This window comes from Neolamprologus multifasciatus, chromosome 23 (assembly GCF_963576455.1).
Source record: "Neolamprologus multifasciatus chromosome 23, fNeoMul1.2, whole genome shotgun sequence".
Lineage (NCBI taxonomy): Eukaryota > Metazoa > Chordata > Actinopteri > Cichliformes > Cichlidae > Neolamprologus > Neolamprologus multifasciatus.
Window position 1 is genome coordinate 14,027,634 of NC_140460.1, and position 20,447 is coordinate 14,048,080.

The following is a 20,447-nucleotide window of genomic DNA, read 5'->3' on the forward strand; positions in this document are numbered from 1 at the left end:
ATTTATTTATTTATTTATTTAATGAAATTAGAAGGGTGACATTTATTGATATGACCGGGTTAATGTCCGCCTGGTAAACTGCCTTTAAATACATAAGGTAATGACATGAAGAGAGATCTAGGACCCTGGTGCATCTGTAGTCTTTCTTAATCTAAATCAATGCTGCTCGAGTGTGTCTGCCCTGCTGTTATGTTTTTATGTCTCTTTCTTATTAATTTTTTTTGTATCCCCCTGCATTTACACAATCCTTGGTAAGGAAAGAGTGTTTTTAAACTGCTGTGAGCTGTCTTTCTAATTTGTGGTTCCTGTCTGATGGCCTTAGAAGGGATATGCATACTTCACCATTGCCCCCAGAGGCCAGAAGGTGTTGTGGTCACTTCACTGGTTGTGTTTCACACGGGCTGTGATGTTACCACAGACCAGTCAGTGTCTACAGTCCATTCTGACATCTGAATGAATATTTGTAAAGCTTGTGAGGTAACCTGCAACCAACCGTGTCAGGTTACAAAAAAGAAAAATCGTGATGTGCGTGACTAGCTGAAATGACACCGAAAGCATACCAAGTACTACTGTTTACAGGCTGACAATGGCGAGAATAAAAGAGGATTAATTGCTTTGCTGGGTTCTTTAAAGCTCCTGAAGAAGGTGCAGTCTGATACGCGATGGTTAAATTTTTATCGTCTATAGCGCACAGAAACAGAGGTCATTTGTTACATGTTACCTCGAGGGGCCCTGGATGTTTTTAATAACATTTGACTGGTCATAGTTCTTCCAGTCCCTCCCGAGCAGTTCTCCAGTTACCCCATTTTATTTTATTTTAATCAGATTTAAAATTTTAATTCACAATTTTGCTTTCCAATGTTACTAAAAATTGTCAAATGTCATCAGATTTCACTACAAAGCTCTTACTGTGTTTTGAGCTTCATAATTAATAAAGCTAAAAATGTGTTTTCATACTATTAATATTTTCCTTGTTACAAGACCTCTAAGTACATGGGCCGGCTCAAAACTTTGCACCCATTTGTGATCCAACTTATTTTCATAAGGAGCTTTTCACTTTTCAGAGTTGAGAGAGTTTTTAAACCTCACATTTGTATAGATGAACAGATTCTTACTCTTATAGCACATTTTCCTCCTCTTGAAGTTGAGCACTGTGTAGTTGTTGGCATGGATGGTCAGATTCAGCTGCATTGTTAAAAATGCCTCTTCATCTACTTTGCCCGAACATAAGATGTCCACTCTGAAGACTGCGGAGGAAACAACACACAGGCACACAAAAACATAAATATTACACACACATACAAACTCCATCATAGCTTCAGGATTTTCAGAACTTTTCTTTAAAAATTAAAGGTAGTATGACAGACCAGAGGGAACACGGGGCACTTCCCCCTGAAGGGAGATGTTGCACCATGGCGGGTTCAGGGCTACGGGGTTCTCCACGCTGAATGAAAGCCGGTAGTCAACCTTTAAATGAGGAACGGAGAAGAAATGTTAATATTTCCCTCACATGTGTGATCAGATGACCTGTGTGCTGAGAACATGCTTGGTCTCACCTTTGTCTTGGAGTACCATGTGAAGTAGAGGCTGTTGGTCTCAGTGGGCACAGACATGTTGAAGGAAAGCGCGTAATGGTTCACCACATCGTGTCGCACGTAGTACAGCTCTGCGTCGAGGCCTGTGTGAGAAGAAGGAACAGATTTTACTTCGGTGAGAACCTCATCCAGTGCAGGAGATGATTGAGCCCTTAAACTCTGTGGACTGACATCACTTAAACACCTCTATTCTGAAGAAATTATTGAGATCACTGGACATAAAATACCTTTTACAACACATTTCCTCATTCAGAGCAAGTCTCGTATACAGTTAAATATCCAGTCACACTGCTAGCTGCACTAGCAGGCTTCTCCTCAGTAAAGAGATGGACTAAACATTGCAACATCATTGCACTGTTAGCACTTAATAACACTTAATGGTCATGTGAAAAAGTTCAAAAGGTTTAAGTCAGACAGCGTCCAAAAATATCAGCATAATTTCCAATCTAGGAAACTAAACCCGACACTCAAAATCTGTGCAACCATTCACAGAAAGCTCAGCAGGCTGGTACTCTGTGCTGTTTCTTCCCCTTTTATTTTAACGAATTCAAGCCTTTAAAGAAGGCTTTTTTTCCTTTTTTACTCCATCAAAAACTGTAATGTATGCTGGTGAAATCCCCCAACCAGTGCCCAAGGCAGTGCTATCACTCCTTGAAAGAGTCTGTCTGGCAGAAAATGGTCTGTCTGTGAATATCTAGTTTAAAGAGAAGTGAAGAATGCACCCAGGCTCCCACAGTACCCCTGGGTGTCTCAGAGCACCCGTCATAGGGCGTTCTTACACCGGCTCAATTAAAAACAGAGGCGTCGAGGGTTACGTAAAGTTTCTAACGAGTCCAAAGAACAAGACAGCTGCTCTCTCTTTTTCTGTTGATCACATTTTTAGCATGTGAAAAGGTAAAATTCAGAAACTAAGACTTAAATCAAAAAAGGGGGATTTGACTTGCATGGAAAGAAAAGGGGTGTGCTGAAAGGCAGACTAGGGAATGTTCACAGTAAATGTTTTTTGTCTCGACTAGCTTCTAATTTTAAATTTTCATAACTTCAAAGTAAAATGCATGCATAACTTCCTTAAAGTTGTGTTTTAAAAAAAGAACTGATTCTGAGGGGACAGGCTGAAACTTTGATCCGATTGATCATATCAGGACCCAAGTTTGCACCTGGATTGGCACCAGCTCACAATCAGAAATCAGTTTTCTGCTTTTCCAGCAGCTTCAGAACTGCATGCTGATTCGAGCACACAGCCCAAACAGGAACAGGGGTGGGAAGAAACAAAGCAGAAATACTCTGTTACTGTAGAATTTTCAGGTATCTGTACTTGAGTTTATTTGTCTGACAACTTTTTACTTTTACACACTACTTTTTTTTCCTGTACTTTCTACTTCTTACATTCTTAAAACAGACTTGTTACTTTTGGTTTGTCGGAACTGAAGGGAGTTATTTCATCACTGCAGGCCACCAACATCAAGCAGACTTGAGCCTAAACAGTAACACATGAAAGGCACTCCTTTTTGTGTATTAATCACCAGGAAATGTTGACTAAAACAAGATCAAACAGGCACAAGCGTGTGTCATACTCAGAGGTTAGAGTGGGCCAGTGTTGTTTTTTGACACAACACCGGAACGACTGCAGGTGTCCATAAGTTGCTATCTCAGTACTTCAGCCCTACAGAAGACTAGCAAGAATAAAAGGGACTGATTTTTTTTTTTAGGGCAAACAGGTTAGTTTCCTGTACTGTGATGGATTTAAACTAAAGAACAGTGTGTGCACAGTGTCCGTGGTTTCATGGTCAGAGTTAGGTACATTAAGAATAGCAGAGCTGAATCTGAAGTTAAGCTGGTGATGCTGAGATTCATTCACTGAAATCCACTCTCGTAAGAACCTTGTACCATCTAGAAAAAGACCCCCAGCATAAACATACTGTCAGTGTAGAGGATGGAAATCAGCCAGGACAACTCATGAAACATCTGGTTGAATTCAATTGTGTACACCCACAAAGAGCAGCAGGTCACCTTACCACAGCCTGTACACTAAGAAAATCTACTGCAGCTCTCAACAGAAATTATTGTAAGTTGTGATTCTTTTCCCACTCTGAGCCACTACAGCTGATTTTAGGGTTCCCCCACCTGTTTAGAGGCAAAGACAACCTTTACAATGTAGGCAAGAGAAAATAGAGCTATTTTTTATTTTCCTTTTTTTTCTCTGCTCATGTTCTACTTACCTGATTCAAGCTTTATTAGAATTGAAAATCAGACTAACAAAGTTTGTATTCCTATCTACTAATATAATTTCATTATTACATTAATGTGGGACAAGGTTGAGTTAGCTTTGCGTAAAAATAGGTGGTAGAGATGTTCTTTGAGGAACTACTTTTGTACTTTTTCACCTTTACTTGAGTAAAGAAGTTGAATCAGTACTTCAACTTTTACTGGAGTATTTTTAAACACTAGTAACTGTACTTCTACTTGAGTACAGAATGTCTGTACTTTTGGCACCTCTCAACAGGAATAATTACCTTACTCGTGCTCAACTTTGTGTGCCCCCCTTGTCTCAACATGAGGCCACACACATCTCTTATACCAATTAAATTATGCAGCCAGGCATAAAGGTTCCAAGAGGACGAGAGTGGCTCAAGTTTCTCACAGCACTTTCCACCCAAAATGCCAGAATTTCAAAACAGGAATCGGAGGCGGTGGCAGCAGCAGCAGCAGCAGCAGCAGCCTGTAAGTGTACACAGACTGAGGATGGGGAATAAGTGGTTCCTGAGGTGGAGGAAGTTGAACCATGCACTGCACTTTAATCCCCGACTTAAATACTCAGCTCTCTGGAATGAAAAACAGTATTACCAGGAGATGTGTCTGTAAAAAGAACTCCTTTTTGATTAGTGGTGTGCCTTGCACATCAAACAGCTAGAGATGCCACCAGCTCTGATGCTAACTCAGACTTCTCCAGCATGACACTTGAGAGCGTGTTGTTGGCATTTCCAGCACAATTTTTTTTTTGTTTCACTGCAACATTTAAGCAGTTTGTTGTCAGCATTTCACCACCGATGCCACATTTCTTATCCCATCCATAAAGAAACCCACAGTTATCAGGCCAAGCACTTGAGCAATATAAAACTAGAATTATTTTTTGCATCCTTACATTAATTTTTGCATAATCATATGACTAGGATGCACAATTAATGCAGAGCCCCGGTCAATAAACTTAACAGTGCTCCTAACAGCAGATGATTTAATACAGTGGGTGTTTTGTCTGTTCGTATGGAAGTATCTGAAGAATTCATTAAAAAAAAATCATGCATGAAATTACTACCAATATACTGGCACAGCGGCAAAGTAAACGACACGAAAGCAGTGCATGACCCAACTTGCAGAGATCCGTGAGGTAACCAGTGTCTAAGTAACAAAGAAACAAGTACAAACATATTATTATGAAGTATTATTGTATGGAAAGTTCAGATCCCTTAAATTATGTCTCAGTAATTCAACCATTACACTGCTTTCAGAGAGCTGATCGTTGCAATCGCTTGCTCTTTCTGGTTGCTTTCCTTCCTAACATTCCTTCCATCCTAGAGATTCCCTCCACTTCACTGTAAGACACCGTGGAAATAATCCACAGCCCCTGCTCTGTGGAAAAATGGATTCAAAACGAGTTTAGCCGAAGATAATAAAGTTATAGTAATAACAAGAATAAGGCTTCAGCTCAAATCATTTAAAGTGCTTTTCAAAGCTGAAGTGTTTGTACAAAAGCTTCTTTGCTAAGCCCTGATAGTAGCATGGTGGATCGGTGACATAAAAACATACATTCACTTTCAGTCACTTGGCTCGCAAAAGGACGGAGGGTAAGAATTACCAGCAATGCTCCCAACATACACATGTGCCTCGCCAATGATCAGTCAGTGAATCTACTGAGGCCAGGTTCACCAACACTAGGGCCAGCTGGCATTGAAGAACTACTGTCAGGATTTACCGAGGAGCCATATTATTAATAATTTGCAACTAAAATGTACAGACACTGTAATTTTAGGAGCTGGCCTTATTTGTAGGAGTTTCCCTTTCAGAGTGCAAAGTTTGGGAGGAGAAAATTTAAATTAATTATACATAATAATGATTTACGGAGGTTTGTGGTGGTTGACTACAAATTAAGCCAAATATAATTAATGAAAAATAACGTTTGTCTCATTGTGCACCACACGTGATCGTGATTGGTGCAGCTCAGTGTGGTCATTTATTTAGAAAGACGGGATAAGATGTTGCCTGAATAAGTGTATAACTAGCACAGATGTCCAGTTCTTCAGTGAGTCTTCATCCCAGACGTTTAGAGCCGAGGCTTTATATTCCTGGTCCTCAATAATACCGTGAATTTGATGAAACACAGCATAGCTTAAAAGGAAGGAAAAGAATCCAAATATGCTACTTTAGTAAGTCACAGAAACACTTAATCAGTGTTTTATATATAATTTTGTTGTATTTGTATTTTAATTTTAGGCTTTCACTTGTATTATACTCAAGTTTCTAAATGCTTTTCTTTTGTACTTGATTTTTGTACTTAATTCTTCAAGTTAACTGGAAAAAAAAGTACTTAGTCAGCCATTTCTCTACTCTATTTAAGCTGGTATGTAGTTTTCTATATGTAGTCTGTAATGATTTGCCTGCTATAACAGGAATTTCCCAACTTCTGGGATAGATCTCAAGTATATCTCATCTTAGTGAATAGTATGGAATGATCTTTCTGACCACACCAATGAAGTTCTGACGGATGCCATGTAACAAAGGTCCATTCTGAGTCAGTAAAAAAAAAAAAAAAAAAAAACATACATATGTTCAAATCCCTATAAAAGCCACATGAGATGATGTATAAAACCACACAGAGCACCACACTGACACACTACACCTCAGAGCAGCTCAGTACAATCAGTCCTCTGCTGTTCACCACAATATGAGGACTTTCCTTAAGGGCACAACAACCCTGATTCTAACCATGACAGAGGAGAGGGGCTTACTCACTCTCATCCCTCTTCCTACATTTTTCTTAGTGGTTCAGACCTGAATAACTGAAGTGCCAAAAACTTCAGTTCCTCTAATGTCCATTTTCAAAAACGAGTCTGTAGCCAATCAGCGTCTGCTATGTCTCACCTCCACTAAATGGAGTCAATAAATTGGACCTCCCCTCAATGTTTTTGTTTCAAGAGTCTTTTGGAACATTTCCTAATGTAATTATGAACTGTGAATCATGCAAAGCAACTTTGTTTCATGCAAAGCTAATGTAGTAGGGAGCTTTCCCACTGGAACAGGGTAACTAATGACAAAGGGGGGAAAAATAATAAAATACCCCATAATGATGAATAATGTGATGAAAGAAACATTTTTGAAACCTTCATATCAAAAGTGAAACCATTTCATTTCATACACCCGTATCTACACAGTTATAAAACACAGCAATAAGCCAGTAATATGAAATTCAGCTTAGCAGAGTGTCACTACATTTTAAGTCAACACTCCTCTGCGAGCTGTGGATCACATTGCAGACTTTGAAAAAGGAGAACAAAAGGTGGTAGTGGCCAGGTGGCAAAGTCCAGGGCAGATATAACAAAGACCCTCTTGTACCTCCCAAAGCCTCCATCCCTGAGTGCTCAGGAGATAAACACTCCTTACAGCTTCTCTCTGGAAAGATAGTGGCCACACAAGCCAAAGAAGGAGAAAATGAGGGCACACGTGAAACCCTATCAACTGGAAACTCTAAACAAATCCACAGACACGGGAAGGAGGCGGGGGGTAAAGACATCAGAGCCGCAGTGGAGCTACTCACCGAAAAGGCCTGATTTTCAAGTGTGACTGGAAATAAGGTTAAGCTAGCTGAGTTGAGGTTCAAGTTAAAGCAGCATATATCCCAGAAGTTGCAATAAGCAACTGCAAAATCTTCAAATCTATTCCACTGGTAATAATGTCTGAATAAGGTATTTTGCTGCAGGTACAGGAAGCCTGTTGCAGTAACATCTAAAATAAGACTAAGTTTAGAAATCCCCTCCAACTGAATGACGTGAATATGCTTGTGTAGCAGTTTGCCTAGACCCCAAAAAAAAGCACATTAGTGCAGAAAAATAGTATGCAAGAACAAATATTAAAAGAACCAGATAATCATGACTCCACATTATAGCATCATGCACATATTACAAATCATTAAAAGAAGAGTTCTAAATGACAGCTTTCTTGTAGTGTAATATGTAAAATTCCATTGGCGCCATTAGAGCTTTGTAGGATTTAATAATAACCTGCATGACAACACACTATGGTTCAGTTGGTGTTTTTTTTTAATCAGTATTCGCCACATCAAAAGTCCCCCACCCCCAAAAAAGAGATTATAACTGAAAAAGACGTATATAATTGTAATGTAGGGCAGGGTTTAATTTGAGCTTGGATCAAACAAACAAATAACCAGCTTTTTTGCTTTGATAACATTGGCTCTAATACGAGGCGCTGAGCTACCAATTCTCCACGGGCAGTCACCTGACATGCCATCTAGCTCACAGTTAGATTCAACAGGCAATCAAGTTTGTTCTATCCAGTTTTTCCCATAAAAGAGCTGCGGTACAGGGGTCTGAGGGGTGGGGAGCTTAAGTGCATCATATGTAGGCCAGGCTGGGACAGAGTCGTTTACAGTCTCAGGAGATGACTGGAAAGATAATGCTAGGAGCACATGCGTACTATGGAAAATACAAGAACAGGAAAATGAAGCCAAGTCCAGTTCCTGGGCTGTGCGAGTGATGCATTTGTTAGGCCTGTGAAGTAGCTAGGAAGCTCGCAATTTTCTAGTTGTTAAATCAGGGTCTCTATGTCACTGTAAAAAATAAAAAAATAAAAATCAAGGGTCTTTAACCCCCTGATAAAATTAAAAACAGCTTTTTCTGCAGGCTACACTATCCGGAAATATATGCAGATCAAGCAGAAGGGCAGGATGAGACTTTACAACAGCGCTGTGAAGTCAATCCTGTTTATGGGTCAGATTACTGAAAACCAAGACAAACGTCAGAGCAACCAAAGACCTCCACACTGGGCATCTTTTCATTTTTTCTAGTAACTGATTGTTCCTGGTGGTCTGCATCCACTGTGTGATGCCTGCTGGGGGCAAAAAAAAAAAAAAAGGAACACCAGGCGACAGCGGTCTCGTGCCTCAGGAGACGTGCACAGCATGCAGTGAAAGAAAGCTGAAACAGACACCAAACTGCTGATCCAGAGACAAAAGCAGCCGAATTCAACTGATGATCATTCCATTGGTTCAAAATACACGAACCTTGTGGTTTTTACTTCCTCCTCGAAGATGCTAGTCATCTCAGCTCTTACAGTGCATTGCTGTAACGAGATTTGATTTATGGGCTTGATTTATAAGAAAGGAAAAAGTCTAAATGAATACATTAAGACTTTTTTTTTTTTTTTTTTTTAAATTTAGTTTTATTTTTTCTCTTCTGATTATTTTGTTTTCTGTCATCATTATTCAGCCTAGCTGGCACTTTTTCTTAATAGCGTCATGTCATCATCTTATAGAAGAAAATAACACGCTTATGAAACAACTTCACAAACTGTTAATCTCATAGTCCAACACATCTCACAGCAGTTCATGAAACAGTTAAAGTCTAAGTCTCCGAAGTTTCTGATGAACATAAAGAAACTGTTTTCATTACCGTTTCTGCTGTGAGACGAGCTACATAATGCCCAACGTCTAACATTCACACTCACGGAAACATTACTTTACACTTTCTTTTGCATATTTTCTGTAAACGTGTGTTAAAACTGAACTAAACTGAGATCAATCTTCTTTCTTGAAAACACATCATCATCATCTCTTTCCCTGGAAACATTTTAGTCGCTTTTCTCTGCAGAAAACCACTTTTAGAAGTTTCTTTACATCCAGTAACTAAAAAGGAGTTTTAGCATCCACGTTTAGGAATAAAAAACTGAATCCCCCTTAATGATGTGAATTTAGCATGACCGAACTTCCTGAACGAAGAGCACCGCTGAGCTTTTACAGATGGCCTGCAAACAACAGCACTAGATGAACTTCAGGGTTCCTTAAAGCCAGAAGAAAAACTCGCATTAAGTCACCATCTTTGTGGCTTTCTTTCACTCACTTCAAAGAGGCTGTACATCAGTTTCTTTCTTTTCTTCCTTGGAGCAGCCCGAGGGCAGACGCGAATGAAGGCAGGGAGAGGAATCTGAGGAAGACTGTCCTATTAAAAGGCTCCTCATTCATGGTTACTTTTTGCTCAAAAGGGACTCATTCGTTTACTCAACAAATATCAACCAGTTCACTGAGAAAAGGATCAGCCGTTTCATTTCATCCTGAATAAAGGGTCATTTAAGAGGCATCTCATCTCACACCACTGGCAAAACTTTTGGTCACGACTGTACAGCAGCCTTTGAAAGGCTGGGTTGTGAGCACAAGGTCAGATGTAGGGAGGTGCATTCCCTTAACACAGCATATCACCTATTTTAGGACAGCACACAGATGAAAAGGCTCCATCTGATTTAAGCTTCTCCTGCTCCTAACATTTCTCAAGTCAAATTAAATAACCCTACAATACTGAAAGAAAACATGACAGTATATTTCCGATTTCAACAGGAGGGCAACCATCTTCTAAAACGTGTTGATGCCTTGCAGAACTTCTTCTGAGTGCAGAGATTTTCAGACAAAAGATGTGAAGGCAGGGGCTCCTCTATTCAGCCACGGGATCCTTGGAGAGTGGCATGAAGGAAATGAATACTGCTGCCAATCACTCCTCACTGTTCACAGGCTCTTTTTCAAAGCCCGGGCTTTGTCTTTCAGGTCTTTGGAGGAGGGGAGGAAAGCCTGTTACCCGACCTGGACGTAGAGTTTTACTCCTTAGCTTGCACGTTGAAAAAGATCTGGCTTTATTTGTCATTTTTGGAGGATTTACACTCAACTCTGACCTACTCGCCTGACTGCGAGACTGAAAAACATGACCACACAGCTAGAATTTTTCCCCTTGGAAGGAACAACGACGTGCAAAGGAAAGGATCTATATGTTTTGAAGGAAACCTATTATGCTCATTTCCAGCTTTATGTGTTTAATGTTAGACTACTAAAATAAAATTATTCGTCTCTCAGCTGCTCTTAGATTCTTGTAGTCTAAGAGTATCTTTGAATGAGTCACATTTGAAAATATTCCTTGATATGATTGACAGTTCATCCTCTGCGGTCTCTGGTGTTAGCATCTTTCTCTTTCCATTTGTCTTTCTGTATTTATCTTCACTCCATCTTTTTTTCCTCGAGCTTTACTAGAGTAGCTTTGCTTGACTCGCAGTCCAAAATAATCCTCATCTTAAACTGGGCCTTGAAACAGCACCTCAGTTCATCATAACGTACAGTTAGGACTATTTGACGCTTACTGACTGCATCTCTCTGACACATAGCAAACAATGCAGTGGCGGCACAGCACCCTAAAACAGAAAATGGGTTTCCAGAGTTGACAATAGCGGCACTTATTACTGTGATCATAATCAAATCATTCAGAGGTAAAAAGCCAGTGACAGTCCTTCAAACTATCTGATCAACTTAAATGTGAAGAAAAGCATTTTTTCAGCTCCTCCCACCAGCGATAAAGCTGTCAAATAAAGAAGCTATCAAGTAAAATATATTGCATTGAACACTAAGCAAGGATAACACAGACATGCCTGATCAGCCTATCATAGACATCTTCAGTTTTATTGAGATTTTTTAATCCTTAAGATGTTTATGCCTTACGTGTATGTGCTGTACATGCTACAGCAGATAGTGAACCTACCAGCAAAGCAGTAATTCAACATGTCCAAAATAATACAGTCATGTAATACACGATGTAGTTGTAAATTGCCTTGTGTTATCGAGCAGCCAAACTATGATATCACGTGTTTCAATAATAAACATAATTCATACGTCTTAGAATGTCAAACATTATTTCACTTGCCGTATTTCCCGGACTACAAAGCGCACCCGAATATTAGCCGCACAAGCTAAAAACAGGGGAAAATCCTGTTTTGTACATACATTAGCCGCACCTGACTAAAAGCCGCAGGTGTTTCAATGTTGACTTATCATATGTAAGAGAATATGCACAAAGCAAATTGTCAGGACAGAGATGGCTGTTTGGAGACACACCCCTTTTATTAATATTTTGAAAAACAAGTTATGGGTACATATTTGCATAACTTTTTAGGTATATGTACAAGTACCGGTAATTACAAGTACGAAACATGTACTGTGCTTCATAAATAAGTAACAAATGTAGTACATAACAATAATACAGCACACCAGAAAAATAGATTTCAGAATCCACTGGTGGAATTTGCTTTTCGCAAATTTATCGCCGCTCATCATCCACGCCTCCTGCTGAACGCGTAGCGCTACTTTGAAGTTTGTTTTTCGCGCTACTTCGTACGGCACTGCGTTGCCTGGTGGACGGACATGTGACCAACATACCACTCTTGAACCCCGATCCTTCCGCCAGGCAACGTAGTGCCGTACAACAACGGAACAAACAAAACAAATCCTCTTACGATATCACAAAAATCATGGACAATCCATAGAAAAGCCGCACCTGACTAAAAGCCGCAGGGTTCAAAGCTTGTGCAAAAAGTAGCGGCTTATAGCCCGACAATTACGGTATTTGTCTTAAAAAAAGTTATTTTTTTCATTAGATATATTTATATTGCAGTTATTAGTAGTAGTTATTAAGGACCCTTTAAGGACGACCGTGGTTCAGGGGGTTGGGAAGCTCATCTTGTAACCGGTTCGATCCCCTGCTCTGTCTGTCTTGGTTGTTGTGTCCTTGGGCAAGAAGACACTTCACCTACCGCCTACTGGTGTTGGCCAGAGGGGCCAATGGTGCAAGCCTCGCTTCTGTCAGTCAGTGGCTACAACTGTAGCTTGCCTCCACCAGTGTGTGAACGTGAGAGTGAATGAATAGTGGAATTGTAGAGCGCTTTGAGGGTCTCGAAAAGCGCTACATAAATGCAATCTATTATTAATAATAAAACTATTCTGGTAGCACTATGATGCTTTCTGTTGGATTTCCTTTATGAAACTGACTCTCTCTCAACAAATTTAGATGCATTAAACGTAATTCCCATTCCCAAAAGTAGGGCAGGGCAATATGGCCAAAAATATTTATCACAATATATATTTGAAAATATGCGATAATGATATAACTGACGCAAGACAAAACTCTACAACTTTATTAGTGCAAAAAAAAACCCATCAATGTATTTTCACTTAAACAAGCAGCTGTTTTTTTATGTGCATTAAAGTTATATAAAAATTTAACCGTGCAAATGCAAATTCCTTGCTGACAGTTTAACCAAAAGGCATTTCCAGTGGAAATTGGCCGACATATCCTCAGCATAACCATGTATAATATCCACAAAACTTAAAAAGCGGTTATACACACACAATACGATAATATTATGCTGAAGCACAGTACGTATCACTCTGCGAGGCTCCTGACTACGATAGCCGTAATGCTCCGACAATCCATCAAGCGGTGCGGCTTCGTTGCTTAGCAAAGTCGTACTCAAACATTTTTGACAGATTTTTGAGCACCGTGTACCACATAAAATCGGTTCGAGGTCAGTAAACACAACCAGAATTCATACATAAGGCGGACCGGGATATGAGGGGCACTGTCGATTTTTCCGAAAAACACAGTAATAAGAACGGCCGCTTGCATGCTCGACCAAAAATCGTGCTTTGGTGTGTATCTGATGGACGAAAGCCAAACCAGTTCCACACCAGTGAAGTTGCACTATTTTTACAAACCAATTCTGGTTCATCCGTTTCATTCAACAATCCACTTTCACCCTTCTCATTCTCCGTCGTCGCCATGCTTTTTCCGCTATGTGCGTATGAAAACAAAGGCACTGCGCACGCGCATTTTACCCATATTCTATCGCGATATTTCATTTTACCCAAAAGTATTAAAAGTATTTCAAAACAATTTTAACAGGAAAACGGCTTATTTTGTCTGCACAACTCTAATTTTTAGCTGGGGCCTGAGGAAGCAAAGGTTTTGCTTGGCTTGCAGAGCTCTGGAAAAGCATTGCACTAATACAGAGCAAAGATTAGACAACAAGGATCTTGTATGCAGCTTTCCCACCAAGAAAAATCTTCTGTGTTACAGATTTAACCCACTGGGGATCATACCCTGGAAAAATAGGCTCAGTGAGGTTGTTATTATAGGTGACAGTAAATGAATGTACAGAAAACTTATTTTTGCTTCATGTTTTAAATAATCGCATGGATGGTCAACATGACAGGAAAGAGAGAAAGACACAAAGAAAGCCATTGAGGCCTGTAAAACCAGTGTCACAGCTCGGGTCACGGGCCGCATGAATGCAGTCCAAGGTGGCCAATGTGATGCAGCGTCTGTGTGAAAACTAAACGAACAATAACGGTCACGGTGGTTTTAAGAGGTTTCTGAAAAGCCTCTAAAATGGAAGATCTAACAGGCTGTTATAGTAAACATTCACATTTGGTAAGTGGTGGTGAGTTAAAGTTTTAGCAGTAAAGTTTTGCCTTAAAGTATAAATGTTTAGCTTAGAATTCCAAATGGAAGTATTTCTTGATTCCCATCCTTACATTTGATGTAAGAAAGTGATGGCCTGTTTCGGTTTTTGATGTTTTATGGACAACAGAATAACTTGATTAACAGACACTCCCCTCTTTCCTCTTCCTCTGAATAAGATCTGCTGTTACTTAACTGACCCAACTCTTTCCCTACTTAAATGTAATTTCTTACAGATGTGATTAACAAACTATGGGTTCAACCTTCATGGAACTTCATTGCACTCCTTCATATCAGGAGGAGTGTAATGTTTTGTAAAAAGAGTTGGCTCGTCTTTTAAACTGATCCTGGGGCTCGAGCACTGCTTCAGTAATTTAATCTGAGCTGCACAGCTGCAACACAATTCAGACCAAGGATGTGGGCCTGGAGAAAGAGCTGATATGGGAGCTGAGGGTAGGAATGCATGTGGATTCTTGAGGCAGACAGTTCTCTACTCATTTATCATATGCAAAATCAATCAGGGATGCTGCCTGTCTGTCATCCACAAGCAGAGAGTTTTCCGGTTCTTTACCAGCCCCCTGAGAGTCAGACTGTTTGGTAGAGTTATCAGAATAAAACAGACAGTCCATCGGCTATAAGCGCACACACCACTCCAACACCAAAGGGTTATATTACATTTTAATACAACAACAACTTCTCAATGCTTTTTTAATGCTGCCTTTGACACAGTCAAACACTCTATTCTCCTACACAATCTATAATGCTGAGCTCTACTCTCCACCTTCGCCTCTCTAATGGAAACATTTCTGTGGTTATATATAATCCACGCTCCTCTGCTCTCCATTTTTAATTGCGGTGTTCCTCAAGGCTCTGCATTTGGTCCACTTTTATTACCTTTACCAAAAAGTTAATGATTTTGTTAGTGTTTGCTGCTGATAGCTCGAAAAATTTTGAATAAATTCTGATAATACTTTGTTGGGGGGTGTAGACTGGGGTCATGTTAACATAACATTAAAATATGGTTTACGTTAGCCAAGCCCTTCAAGGTCAACTTTAGGGCAGCAATGATTCATTGAGTACGTTGAATAATTCAGTGATAAAAATCTGACACAAATTCTTTGCTTTGAAGCTTCATTTAATACACGGCTCTGTACCGCAACAATCTCGTAATGTAAATGCAAATGTGTCATCTACATTTGCGACTAAGACAGACCTGCAATAGAAACATATTCAGAAGCAAAGTGTGAAGTTGAACGTTGATAACTTGTGTCAGCTGTTATGCAGATGACACAACTACATCCTTGATCATTTACCTGCCGAAGTGATGTTAAATGTTTCCCAAAAAAATTCTAAATTCTGTTCCCTTTGCCTACAGTTTGCTTGGTTCAATGGCCACAAATACCAAGCAGCCTTCCCACAAGCAAGACTTGAAGCTGGCCAATTAGGCAATAAACTCACCAGGAATGTGTTTACTGATGTCATGAAGCAAGAGAGTCTATTTTCCCATAGATTTCTATACAACTCAAAGTGTTCCTGAAACTTAAGGAGTTGCCCTCTGCTGTTTGTTGAAATAATGCAACAACCTGCAGCAATGCTGAAAAACAGGCCAGCCAATTTCATTACTTACACCTGCTTTTCCTACTCTGATCTGTCCCAAAGTTCCCAAGAAAAGGGTCTTATGTGTTGACTCACAGGCCAGTTAACAGTGTAACTGTACACAGAGTGGCTGTGTGAATAACACATTAATTACATGGCCAAGCACATACCTCAGGTTCAGAGCTTTACTTTATATTAAATACAAGCTTTTCCTGTTGTGGTAGTGAAAACTATTTTAGGAGATTAAAGCCCCCTCTAGCTGAAGTCACGGACATTTTCCTGCACACAAGGCTGGTAAAGTGCACTTCTGAATACCCCCACTTTGGGGGTTTCAAAGGTGTTTCCATATGGTGTTAACTAAAATGTAAAAGCTGCATTGTTTCCACTCAACCTGAGTGTTGTAGATAGTCTTATTTATGCAACAGCTTGCTCTCAAAGCGTTCTTATAGTGAATAAGGGGACAGCACTGATTCAGCAATGAATAATAAAACACATGAACTTACTGTACCTTGCAAAAAATGACAGTTGCTCATCAACTGGTTTGTGACTTATGTTTCAATGTCAGTTCAGATTCAAGCTAACCTATTGAAGACACAATAACCTGCACTTTTACTATGTCACATTTAGACACAGCATAGTCACTGGCTTTCCTCATGATGACACAGCTGAAAAGTAAAAAGAGGAGATTATGTTATGACTGAATAAACCTTTAGCTTTTTGGCTGATATGCAGCAACTTTTGGTCAGAATGCGAAACAACTCATGAGTAAATATGGATGAGGCTCTCCTGCTGGTAAAGCCCAACATCATGCTTGGAAGTAGGAAAGAAACTCCCCAAAATGTGCATTATGGGTAGGTGGATAGTGCTACCTTAATGAGTGCAACTTAGCGCTGACAATGCCCGATAGAATTATTCGAAGTCTTAAAAAACTGCAGAAACTGAATTATCCCCACTATGACCTATGAAATTACATTTTTTTTTGTAGATGCATGTTATAAATCTGCTTTCATAAATGTGTTTGACATCTTACAAAATACAGAGACCTGATTAAAACCAAAAGTAAACTCTGCAGTCAGACTCTCTGGCAGGCTGTCTACATTACGATGCTGACACCGGGCAACTCAACTCTCAAGCAAGTTTAATTCCTGCAGTTACTGCTGCATCATGGAAGATTCTGTCCACACATACTTTTAGCGCCGCAGACATAGTTGTCAAACATTAAGAGATTTCGCCGTACAACCAGATGAGGTTTCAGGCAAACCGCGAGAGAGGCCCTGGTCTGGCAGCAGAAAATTAACTGTAACGTGATGGAGAACAAGGGGAACCCAAAGGGACAGAATCAGCCAACGATCCAACACCAGTCAGAGAGGAGAGAGAAAGCACAAAGGGTGGTACATTGGTGCTGGGGCAGTTAACTAGTCAAGGCTGCAGGCAATGAAATACTGAATGTATGTGGCATGAGGACACAAGGGCTTAATTTGGGAAATGGTGGGGGCATAATTTTGGCAGGGAGACTACAGTCCTTTCTTTGAAAATTTAGGAAATTCTCGTTACATTTCCTGCAATTATACACGGCACAGTCACCCCATATAAAATTAAATCTGGAAAAAGTCCCTACCTAACCCCTCAAAATCATTTTTCACCATTCCAACTTTAAACTGTTCTGCTCTTTCTTCTGAAGCGTGCTATATCTTTTGGTGCTCATAACTTTTATACTTTTTCAGATATTAAGCTTTTTATGCCATTGTTTGGCCCATTTTGCTGAATGGGACAACATTGTCAGTGTGATCACCAGTTTAGCTTGCAGAGCTGAGCCATGTTTTAGCTCAGTGAGATGAGCAACCGTTCTTAGAGCAGGCAGGCTGTGTTCAAATCCCGCTTATGGCAACATTTTCTTCAGTAAACAGTTTAACTGTTTTAACTCTTTTCAACACAATTTTCAGCTTTTTTACCTCTTTTTTTGCAGAATTTTCAGTTTTTCACTACTTTTCAGCACAAATTCCAGCTTCTTCAACTGTTTTCAGCACAAATTCCAGCTTCTTCAACTGTTTTCAGCACAATTTTCAGCTTTTTCACCTCTTTTCAGCACAATTTTCAGGTTCCTTATCTCTTTTTTGATGAACATTCAGCATTTTCATCTCTTTTCAGCACAATTTTCAGCCTCTTCAACTCTATTCTGCACAAATTTCAGTTTCTGCTTCACAGTACACATTTTTTCTCTCATCATATCTGTTTTTGGGATCAGCAATCGTTTGGCTCAGTGGGTTGAGCAGCTGCCGTGAGACCCAGTGGCAAAATTTCGAATCCTACCTGTAACGGTTGCCACACATCTTCCCTGCTTGCATGCACTCTGCTTTCTTGACACTCTTCAGTGTACCCTTTCACATACAAATTTCAGCTTTTCACCTCTTTTTAGCACAAATTTCAGCCTCTTCTACTCTTTTCAGGACAATTTTCAGGTTCTTTATCTGTTTTTTGCTGAACATTCAGCATTTTCACCTCTTTTCAGCACAATTTAGCTTCTTCTACACAGTGCACATTTTTTCTCTCATCATAACTTTGCTTGAAACCAGAACTGGTTTGGCTCAGTGGAATGAGCAGCCGCCGTGAGATCCGGTGGCAAGGGTTCGAATCCTACATGTGACAGTTGCCGCACATCTTCCCTGCTTGCATGTAATCTGCTTTCTTAACACTGCTTGGTGTACCCTTTCAAATAGAGCCATTTTCAGCAAAGAGTTCAGCTTCTACACAGTGTTTTTTCAACAAGTTCTCCTTCTTCTGCTGTTTTCAGATTACACTACAAGGCATTCACACTGCATTTTCGCAGGAAATGCAACTTTTTCTAGTGAATATTTGAATTCATGTGTTACAAAGCCTCCAAGTACATCAAGGTCAAAATTACAAGTTTTTTTTTTTTTTAAATTTACATTACTACTTCACCCTTTCGGAGCCCCTGTAGATTCAAAGTACAGGAGACATTCACATAGTGATGTAGAAGAACAGCCCTGACGACTTCATGTGACTATCTCCTGTACTTGAAGACTTAAGGGCTCAAAAACTATGGAAAAAGAAAACTAAGTGGGTATTTTTCCCCATCAAATCCTATTTAACTTCCTTAAATATCTTAAGGGTATTGTAATTTTTTTTTGTTTTTAAATCTGCTAATCCCTGGTGATGCGGTAAATACACGTAACCTCACAAAATAACCACTTGTTCAATAACTAATCTAACAACAGTGCCGGTCATTCTTAAACAAATGATTTAACACCACATCCCAAAAGTCCCTGCTATAAATTAGGCCCATACACAGGGAGGTTTACCAGCACACGGTCCTGTTAAAAAAGCTGGATGCAGCTGGAGGTACTTCCCAAAAGATTCCCCAACAGAAACAACATAATTCTGCTGATGGCACTATAAGATGACTCGTTTATCGAAAGGAAGACGTCAGTTAGCAGGAGCTGCAACACGAGATTCCTCCCTCCACAGGGACATTACATACAAACACTTCTACCCCTTCATTAGCCTGTGCACATGGTAAATGGCTGGTTTCAAAGTGCACGTTCAACACTTCTAAAGCAAACCCTCCATTAACAACTTAGAACCGATTCACAGGCTGGCTTCACCTTGTCACTAAGATTTTAAACATTCAGACAGTGTTAAACCAACATAACACTGATGGCTTGCACCAACAGCAGCAGTCATCAGATGACAACCAGCACTTCCGATTATTCTGCTGATGTTCTAATGCCACTGTACATTTAATCCTAAGCAGCAACATCATAACAATCATGAGACACAACCTTATAAACTGACCAACCACAAAAAGAAGAAAAAAAAAAAAAACGACAACGACCAATTATATCACAACATATCAGAAACTTGTAAAGGTTACTTTGACCCGCACATGTACAGTACTGATGCCTCATCAGTGACACTGGCACTCAACTAATAAATTCAGGAGGAAAAATTTAAACAAATATTCAAGAAATAACTTGCAAATTTACCAAATAGAACAAAAAAAAATGGCAATTAGACAAAAAAAATCTTTAAAAAAAAATCTTAAATTAAGAAAAAACTTGCCAATTTACAAGAATATAAGTGATAATGTTAAAATATTTTTAAACTCCTATATTTCCTAGATAAACGGATAAATTCATTAGACAAATGTGCAAAAATACGACATTAAAAAAAAAGAGAAAAGTAAAAGAAAACGTCTGATTCATGAGGGAATTTTTTGGGGGAAACCCCCCCCCCCCGCCCCAAAAAAAGCAACATTTACCCCCATTTGACGAATCAAATGGACAAAAACTGGCAAATTTAGGATTAAAAGGGCAATTTCAAAAGACAAAAACGGTGAAATATACGGGAAAGGGGGCAATTTTTCAAGAAAAAATATTATTTTATGAAAATCTAACACAATTAGAAGAGAAAACTCACAAATTTGCCAGAAAAAAAAAGTGAGAATTTATGAGAATTTTTTTTTACTTTTACAAATACAGAGGGAACACTAGAAAAAAATAATACAAAAGAATCACAGCTGTAAATGATTGATATAATGTACCTGCACAATTAGCTGTAACAGTTCGGTGGAGTTCGTCCAAGTTTTAAAGCTATATTTACAGATGTGAGGGGCACACAAACACATACACAAGTGGACAGATTGCAAAGTTTGAACACAGCTGGATTACTATGCAGGCCTCCT

The 20,447-nt window shown here is 39.5% G+C and overlaps 1 protein-coding gene and 1 long non-coding RNA gene across 4 annotated transcripts in view; both read right to left on the reverse strand.

The window, feature by feature from the left end:
• ryk (receptor like tyrosine kinase) overlaps nucleotides 1-20,447 on the reverse strand; it is a 55,508-nt gene that overhangs the window by 34,379 nt on the left and 682 nt on the right. For all 3 annotated transcript variants that reach the window (XM_085150305.1, XM_085150304.1, XM_085150303.1), the window contains exons 2-4: nucleotides 1,557-1,678; nucleotides 1,368-1,467; nucleotides 1,116-1,247 (exon numbers count right to left, since the gene is read on the reverse strand). In XM_085150305.1, coding sequence (XP_085006431.1) covers nucleotides 1,116-1,247; nucleotides 1,368-1,467; nucleotides 1,557-1,678 — 354 coding nt within the window. The remainder of the gene's footprint in view (nucleotides 1-1,115; nucleotides 1,248-1,367; nucleotides 1,468-1,556; nucleotides 1,679-20,447) is intronic.
• LOC146491211 (uncharacterized) lies at nucleotides 6,762-20,444 on the reverse strand. The gene is made up of 2 exons (XR_014872229.1): nucleotides 17,729-20,444; nucleotides 6,762-17,697 (listed from the first exon to the last, which is right to left on the reverse strand). It is a non-coding gene; the product is annotated as an uncharacterized LOC146491211 (long non-coding RNA).